Here is a 9705-nt window from a genome sequence, read left to right on the forward strand (position 1 = left end):
AAGGGAGAATTGTTATTGTTTTAATGACAAAAACTGGGAAAATAAGGCCTTGGGTGACTATACCCCAAATTCTATATAAAGAAGATTCAATAGAAATTGATGAAAATAGTGTCAGTAGTTTATTAAGCTCATTTTGGAGAAACAAACTTCCCTCTTTTGTGTTTGTTCTTAACATTTAAAATAAAAACTTGTTTACATTTATTCTGAACATATTTGTAGTTATGATTCACACATCTTGCCTTAAACTGGTGTGGGCCAAAAACTTGTGAATCAAGGGAGTTACTTTTTTAAATTCATATTTAAAAATGACGATCTACAGCCCCAGCAAAAAATATACACTTAGATATTGGGATAGACATTTGAAGTGGCATAACACACAGTATTGACATTAAAATGAAAGCCAGTGGATGAAAATGATTGAATGATGACAAGAAAGCACATACAGTGAAATGTTTAAGGAAATACAGTCACCATAACTTTCTTGATTTAAACCAAATCTGGATTTTCTGTAGACAAGAGGCAATGATTTGATAATAGCTGAGAGAAACAAACCTTTTTTGTCTAAGATATTTTATCCAGCCTCACTTTGCTCAGTGTGGGAGAGAAGAGAAGAAAGAGTCATTATGGATTTCAATTAAGTGATCCCTGGGCAGAGAGGGATGCGTCAGAGTGGGGGAATTAATGTGCTGCGGACAGATGTTTAATAATAATGGCCGAACTGGTCCTGCCGAGAAACAGACATTCCATCCGCCGCACCCCACTGTGGCTGTAGGAACACACATGCACAGACGGACACACACAGAAACACACAGAGACAGGCCCACATACACAGACACTCACACATAATCACTCATACACTGACACACACAATAATGATTCATACACACAAACTGCGCAGAGCAACGTGTGACAGTCTAACACACACACATTTACCCATACACACTGGTATCACCACTGGCGTGTGTGTGTCTTTATGACCAGTGCTGGCCACAGCGCATATGGCCCTCATTTAGGAACAATGGGCATGGAGAATGACTGGTTGGATGAGCTTCCTGACTGTGAGAGGTGACTGGAGGCATGTTAAATGACATGCCCCGTATGGAGAGATGGAGCGAGAGACAGAGAGAGCAGGAGAGTGAGAGAGAGGGTATACATGGGTAGTCCTGGAGAAGGAATTATTGCCTCACTGATCAACAAAAATGTTTTGATTGAGAAGGGACAAAGCAAAACAAAAAGTGGAGAGAGCAGGTGAAGTACAGAGGAAGAGAGAGGCAAGCAGGAGATATCCAGAGAGGTGAAAGGGGAAGAACTTGATGGAAGAGTGTATTACAAGAGTAGATGGACGTGGTGAAGATGATGGTCTGGCTGGGTCCAGAAATGGGTCATTAGACAGTGTGTAAACAGCATGTCTTTTTATGAAGTGCTCTCACTCTCCTTTCTGTGTCGTTCTCTCACAGATACACTCCTGGTGACACCTAATCAGTGTTGTGGCAGGACGAATGGCTTCCAGCCGTCCTTACAGTCTTGTCAAAAACAACACTTCTCTAAAAATCTCTCTGTCTCTCTCACTCACATACGCTGTTCATACCATCTTGTCACAACAACATTTCTCCGGTAATTACCAGGGTGGCCGCCCTCCTGCCGCCCCTCGATGGATGGGCTGAGCAACCATGGGTTCGCCCCTCCAGCCATAACTCTACCTAGGACGTCTGCCTACTGCTCTTCACCACTGCGGTGGCCCTCAGACAGCAAATTGGCCCGAGAGAAAGACAGAGAGATGGAAAAAGACACTTAAACAAGCACACTGCTTGGCTCACAAAGAAGCAGGAATGCCGGTGCACAGACATGAAAGAACATAGAGACAGATATACACACACTCATTCACTTTCACTATTTGTCATTTGCCTGTCTCTAAGGAGTAATTTATAATACAGACAGTCTTTTCCTCTGACCATTGGCCAGACAGATATCTTTTCTCGCACAGATACACAAGTGCACGCACAAACACACACACACACACACACACACACACACACACACACACCCTGCTGAGGTGATCATTTTGACAGGTGAATATGGCTGAGGTGGAGTGATGAGGAGGGGATATAAGGGAGGAAGGAAGTGTGGGGAGAAATAAACTGATAACTGTATGATGAAGGGTGATAACGTCAGGAAAGGAGGTAAATGGAAGGAGGGATGGATGGAAGAAGTGAGTCAGCTGGCAGATCAATACCCAGATCCACAATCTGCATCCAAAGAGCAGGCATTTTTAAAAGGTCTTTTCTGGGATATTTTTTTTCTTTTCCCCCATTCCTTTTTATTGTTTACACTGTATTGTTGCTTCAGTATAGAAGATAAGGTGGAGTAAAGAAGCAGAAGAAGAAATAAACAAGATGGCATGTGGTGCATTTCATTAAGTCTGTCTGAACTAGTAAGGCCCCAAAGTCTGTTCAAAGTTCAGCTTTGGTGTTTATAAATTATTATGCAGACTGGAGACTAGGACATGGTATATAAGACAAATATTTATGAATAATAAATACTTAGTTTTGCCTCTTTAAAATTAAACTGTAAATAAATGTTAACAAAAATGTGTAATGCTATGTTACACTCATGGATGCAACAGATAATTAAAATAAAAATTTACAGAAAATGGACAGCTACCTGACGAATTATCTAAATAAAATTTGTTTTTAAAAATAATTACTAATAAAACAAAAATGTTAATTTAGCAAGTTAGCACTCCATGCTGACTGGTGACATAATCTAAGTGGATATCTTAAACTTGATGAAAGATGAATCTAGATCTTACATCTAGATGAATATCAAATATGAACATTTTCATCAACAGAAGATAGCAGATGTTTTTGAAAGTGTATGTTTTGTTACAATGCAGTTAAGTAAGCATTAGTCCTATGTAGGAGAAAATTCCTACTTTCTAGGTACATTGAACGCATCTCCAACACCTTGGGAAGCTGTTGTCACGACAACAGGTAAACTCTGCCCGGAGTAGACATGGCGGAGCTGCTGAGAATAAAAAGTGAAGCTGAAGACTTCCAAAGTGAATACTTCTACAGAAACAGGCATGTATCATACGAGAACGTTTTATTCTGATTTAAAAGAATACTGTGGCTGTTGTTAAGCGACTTGGCAGTCAACGCCAAACCATTAGCTAACGTTACACCTATTATATGAGCTAGCTAACGTTGCCGGGAAACGTTTTCGTCATGCCTTCGTCACTACTAGCGTGTCATGTTTGTACTTAGCTTTAGCTGTTATTGTTATGACGCTAAACTTAGCATCAAACAGCCGTTGCTCGCTACAAAAACTGTAAATGCAGACAGTAGACACATTTCTCATTTTGTTTTAGCAAAGAAGGCTCTTTAGCTTATATTTTGGGCTGAATATTATAATGTAGCTTTCATGCATTAAGTAATAATGCCATAACTACGGTAAGGTAATAACAAGTTGCAAAACACATGAGACCCACAGCAACAAAGTACATTATACTAGTATTGTTTATATGGAATATTAATGGACTGTAATATGCAATATCACAGTGAGATAATGGAGCTACAGTGTATTGTTATTTGTCTGTGTCTGCGTGTTTTAGCCAAGCTGAGGAGAAGCGACAGAAGGAAAACCAGGCCGCCACCCGGATTCAGAGCTGGTTCAGAGGCTGCAAGGTGCGGGCTTACTTCAGGTAATGTGTCTGTGTGGTGAGTGTGTGTTCGTCCCATTTGAATCTGTAAACCAGAAAAATAGACTTTTGGTACTCCTTCCTAATGCCATAGGCAAAAAAGAATACAAGCCTTAATATTTTATACACCAATTTAAGGTTTGCTTCTTCCTTCAGGGTGGAAAAACATTCAGGCAGGCCTCTTAAGAGTTAATTTCAAGGGAAACCCTGATGCTAGCTCACTCTCATAATTATCCCACTTCTAGAGCTTTGCAAATGGCCTAGAGGAATAAATGTTGCTTGCACTCTGTGCTCCTTTCACACATAGAGAAATGAATGTCTCCATCGCTGTGCTTGTTCCTATACTGTGACCCCAGCACCATTCTGCAGGGTCAGCAGACAAACTTCCAGACAGTAGGTTAATTCAGATTACTTTAGTTAATTGATCAATGCGTTAAGTGGATAATTAGCAACAATTTTAGCTGCCTAAGTGCAACTCCAGGGTTGTGCTATCCCCACTATAAGCATTGATTTTCTGGGCATATGAATGGCCTTTTGGAAATTGATGGCCTCATTGGAGGTAGAGCATCGCAGTGGACTTGCATTTAGAGTATGTTTGAAGATGAATACAAATGTGTGCCGCCGACTAAAGGGGGTGAAAGGCTCATCAGACATGATCGAAAAGCCTGGAGGAGCAGAAATGTTCTGTGTGTGTGTCTTTGTGAGAGCGTGTGTTTGTAAGCATAATGTCTCCATGACCTTTTAATTGAAGTCCTTTACAATCTAACATTTGTATGCAGAAAACAAAACCACTTGTTTTTTTTTTATTGTTTGAAAAAAAAGAGTGATCACAGTTTATTACAGCAGTAGTGGTTTAAGGGGATTTGTGATTCATTGAATTAAATTACGTTATCTACATGAATGTAATTCTTTTTACCTTTATGCTTTTAGTGTTTTTTTATGTGCAGCTCCCCCATATTTCTAGCAGGTTTTAACTTTCTTGCTTTTTAGGTTTTAGTTTTTTTTAGTTAATTTCTGCATAAACAGATTAACTAAAGACAAACAAACACTAGAATAAAAGCACAAAAATACTATCCAAGGTGGTGATACGTTTTCTATTTATCAAAGATATGGACAGCATGCAGAAGATTATAGACTGGATCTTTGACAGATTTTACTTTTATTTTGATATGATATGATTAAAGAAATCAACCATTTAATTTCCTACCTTCCATGTGTATCTGAATTTATCTGAAAACTTTTTTCAGTGTTTCTCCATTTCAGCTAATACAAAATACACATCCAATCCTCTCTCAAAATGACTTTTTTTTTTTTACAGCCATCTGCACAAGAAGGCAGTCATTATACAGAAGATATGGCGGGGCTTCACAGCAAGGGCACGTTTCAGACAAATGGTGAAGGTAAGCCAGTGCCTGGAACGGCTATAGATATATTGATTATGTTATGATAGCATGCATTAGAATTCAATTTCTATATTCCTAAGTCCCTGCATCTGACCTTAAGAGATATAATTCACTCATTACACATTGGGAAATTAGCACTTAGGAAATATGATGCAATATGATAAGGAATTCCATCCATATCGCAACTCTTGGGATGTATATAGAGAGTGGAGAGGAATAGAGGGAAGGAAAGAGTAGAGGAGTTTGTGCATGGTGTGTGTGTGTGTATATATGTGTATGTGTGTGCTTTAGTAAAACAAGGCCCCACTTTCAGCATATTGCCTCCAACTGCTTCTTAATTGAACAGATTGTTGATACCGGATCCAATACCCAACGCTCTCACATATAATTTTCCCCTGGATTGAGTTTTGTAAACGTATCACAACAAGCTATTTATCATGCCTGTAAATTGACTGTTTGCTAAAGCATAACTGCCAGCCGCCGTTTGGGAGGCGTTCAAGAAATGGAAAGGGGGGGTTGGATGGCTGGGGTGGGATTGAGGGGTGTTGAAATAAACGATGAAGGATGTGTCACAACACACATATGGGCTAAAAACAGGCTGTTTGGTCTCATTTGGAAACAGACGAGCACTAATTTGAATCACTCAGAATTGCCACAGTGCACTATTTTGAATTAGCCCTGAGAGATTCTCGTCTTCCCCTCGTCTTCCCCTCGTCTCTCTCACTGTCTGTCTTTTTTCTCTCTCGCTCTTGCGGACCTTATCATGTGTAATGTGACGTTCACCGAGCCTCATCTCAAAACATCAAGCTGAATTTACAACCTCCTTTCAAGTCTTTGTCTTGCTTCCCCTTCCTCTCCTCCCTCTCTTCCCTGTCGTTATTAAAAAAGACGTGTTGAGATATGAATCCCTTTTATGGCCGACTCTCCAGTTTGCTCCTGAAACGTGCCCCCAGTGGTCGGCCGGCACGTTTGGCGTGCGGCGGCTTGTCGAGTGTGCCGCTGAATATTCTCTGGCCTTTTGTTTGTCACTTCTGGCAGTGCTGTCATTGATTATGAAATCCAGAGGAGAGCGTTTGGTCGTCATACATCTCCATTAGCTCGCTGCTTGACTACCATAGATTTTCTTGGCCCTTGTCTGCGTTGGTGTATTAAGAGAGTACCGCTGTCCCCTTGATACAAAGTCCTGTTAACTACTCTCTCTCTCTTTCTCTTTTTCTCTTTCTCTCTCTCTCTCTCTTTCTCCATCCCCCCTTTTTCTCTTGTTCCTCCTGTCTCTCTCTCGTTTGCCCTCTCTCCTTTTCTGCCCCCTCCCCTCCTCCCTCCCCACCACAGCGGCCCTATCTGTGCTGCCTCTGTGCGATGTATTATGTATAAAGAGCTCTTTATCTTTGACGCCTGCTGTGGACAGATCAGAGGGCTGGGAGACAAGATGTAACGCCATCTTTCCCTTTGTGTTCACAGGCGGCATATTTTATCATGAAGATGAATTTCTACGAGGAGATGGCGGTCAGGGTAAATATCACCACAGTGTCTTGTTTTAGCAAATGGAGTGTCGTGGTGGGGGGACACTCTGTTTGTGTGTGTGTGCTGTGAACGGGAGGCCCCATGAATAAGCAGCCTGTAAGCACTTCATCTAACCACTTTGTTGCCCTTTAACACGTGTTATCGTGTTAACATTCCTGTACAATTTTAATTTTATACATTATTTAGGCCTATTAAAATCAGGTATGTTGCACAACAAATTCTTATGATGCTTTTTTGCTGTTTAAAAATGACTTAATTATGTCACAATACATTATGTGTTGGTCCATGTGCACTGGCAAAATTGTCCACTTTTTTTACCATAAGCCTTATTTTATTTATACACAGTGCTTGGTAACAAGCCTTTTGAATAAAAGTACGGTATGTTTGTTTTATCCTTTATATCACTATCTGGCAACATTTGTTTCATTGTTGTATGTCTCCTCAGTGCTCATGCCCATCACATGTTCCCCTCAGCAGCTACTACTGTTCAACCCATAAATCATAACACTGGGGCTGTGACTGATGGTTTGGCACTTTTACACAAGGATATTGCCCAGAAACCTTATATTTTTACAATTCCATATAACCTACTCTTTTGGCTAACAGTTTCATTCTGCCTAAACCATTAAAGGGTTTTATAGGCCAACAAAAAAACCCACTAGTGTTTATTGAAGAGGGTGTGTCGCTGTTCAGCTGGACAGAGATGGTTGGACTATTTTCATATTGGTGCAAAAGTCTGGAAATTGGGGGGAAGTTTTACACTTAATAGAAACCCAAACAAATAAAGCTGACCACCCTGTTGTTTCAATAAATGTCACATAATAGGAGAGACGTAGATCCAGGAATAGTTTTTGACCCAGCTGTTTTAGGTCACAGGGCGAAAGGTTAGTCACCATGTAGAGCAGAGCAGAAGCTTCTGAAGTTAGAGAAAAGAGGTATTTATTACCCATATAAAATAACCACAATTTTCCTAAAGGAAAAAAGAGGAATTTTATTGGAAAATTAAATATATTTGAATAGGGCAGCAAAGTGGCCCAGTAGTTTGCAATTCAACAAGGTACTGAGTTTGAACCCCACAAGGGCCAAATGAGGCTTTTCTGTGCAGCGAGTGCATTTTATTCTGTGTGTTTGTCTGGGTTTTCTCTGGCTGCTCCAGTTTTCACCCACCACAAAAGACATGAATGAAAGTGTTAGGAACAGTCCTGCCACTGCCCTTGACCAAGGCTTTGGCCTCAGGAATCAAGTTGGTGCCTGAGCACTACACTGCCCACTGCTCCTAAAGCGTTACCATGGTGCCTCTGCAGAGACAAATTTTGATTAAATGTAACTTGATACTTCAAAAGTTTAAAAATTGTTATTGATAATAAAAATATTTTTAAATAAAGTAGAAAATTATGGGGTTTTTTTTTGCTATGTGTCTTGCTATAGTACTTTGGCCTTATGGACGGAGTAAAGCTATAGTCTTTGTTCATGTGTATGAAAGTGAGAGAAAGAGATCCTGTGCACAAATGAAGGACATCTGTACCCATAGACCATCTTTTACCAAAGAAATTCAGTGTGTAAATAGAGATAGAGGGAAAGAGAAAAAGGGAGACACAAAGGGAGAAACAATCATCTCAGAATCCCCTTGTGACACTTCCTTTGAATCAATTTTGATTCTTTTTTTTTTTTCCTCTCCCCTCCTGTTGTCTTTATCACGGTGTGGTAGCTAACAGAGGATAATGTATTAGGGCCATAATAGAAACCAGTGTTTACATGCCGCACCTCGGATTTGTATTAGATTCAACAGCATTGATTTCACTAGTCAACAAAGGTCAGCAAGAACTCGGGAGGCGGCAATTACTTTATTTAAAATTATCTATTGACTGGCAGATCAATGCTAATTCTCATTTTGCTCTTTGTTGTTTTTCCCCATCCTCCACTCCTCGTCTTCTCTCCTCTTCCCTCTTCTCATAGTGTGATTATTCTTTTACCTGCCATTGTTTTAATCTCCTAATTAGTCTGAAGGACATCCGCCCCCCTGCTTTAAAATGGTCAACTGGTGTGTGTGGGTGCTAGCTAATCTGCAGCCTCCATAATCAATGTGGGCTGATACAGTTAGATGTATGGAGCTGTGACAGCTGTCTGTTCCCCCTTGGATTGTCCCTCCATCACTACAGAGGAAAAACGGCATGCATGCAAAAGTGTTCTCCCATATATGTTAATACCATTATATGTGGTATTGTTTTGTGTTTAACGTGCCCTCCACAAGTTTAAGTAATGAGAAGAAACATTGGCAAGAATGTATTTAGACAGTAAATACAATGACATGGTGTTGTTGTCTCCCTATTTAGTCATTTAGTCATTCAGTCGTAATTACTACATGAAACTAATTATTTCTGCCACAGTACCAGATTTCCCAACTCCTATATTTCCCCATGTTGTTGGAAAACTTCTGAAAAAAAACCCTGCCATGCTTTAATCCCAGATCCAGCGGAGATGGAGAGGATTCTTTGTGAGGAAGTACATTCATAATTTCTACGCACGCAAGAGCTATCTGGAAGGACTTTTCAGGAAAAATGAACTTGTCAGGTAAAGAAAAACAGCAAAACAAATGGTGCTGTGTAGTTTGACTTTTTGTACAGGTACCTAATTCATATTATAGTGACATTGCTGTGTAACATCCATCCACTTCTCTTGTTTTTATATAATTTTTTCATTTATATAGTCAATACTCTTCAGGAGACATACTGTACAGTATGGCATCAGCCACAAGACATAGGTGTGTCTTTTTGGAAAGGTGTTTTACAGTCCTAAAATGGAAAGAAAATTGTTGAGTACAATATTTCACTACTTCTCTTGTCTTTTCCCATCTCTCTCTTCCGTCTCACTCACTCTCTGTCTTGCTGTATTTTTGTACCATTTACCCTTTTATGTCTTGTTGTAAAACATATTTTTGCTCAGGGACCACTACAGAATCGCAAAGGGAGTCAGTTGGTACACGTCAGTCAAGATGAATTGATTTGATTAGTGGAAAGGCAGTTTGTTGAAAGGTGTACTTGTGTACCCATAACTTTAAAGTGTGTGTGTGTGAGAGTGTGT

General features: G+C 40.0%; 1 protein-coding gene across 1 annotated transcript in view; it reads left to right on the plus strand.

The window, feature by feature from the left end:
* Positions 1-3610: 3610 nt before the first annotated feature.
* spata17 (spermatogenesis associated 17) overlaps positions 3611-9705 on the plus strand; it is a gene marked incomplete at its 5' end in the record, with an annotated part of 34119 nt that continues 28024 nt past the window's right edge. Inside the window, 4 exon segments of the mRNA XM_035652215.1 lie at positions 3611-3700; positions 5016-5097; positions 6562-6612; positions 9092-9195. Of these exon segments, the coding sequence (XP_035508108.1) occupies positions 3611-3700; positions 5016-5097; positions 6562-6612; positions 9092-9195 (327 nt within the window).

This window comes from Morone saxatilis, unplaced genomic scaffold (genome assembly GCF_004916995.1).
Source record: "Morone saxatilis isolate NCDOM2014 unplaced genomic scaffold, NCSU_SB_2.0 Contig11, whole genome shotgun sequence".
Taxonomy (NCBI): domain Eukaryota; kingdom Metazoa; phylum Chordata; class Actinopteri; family Moronidae; genus Morone; species Morone saxatilis.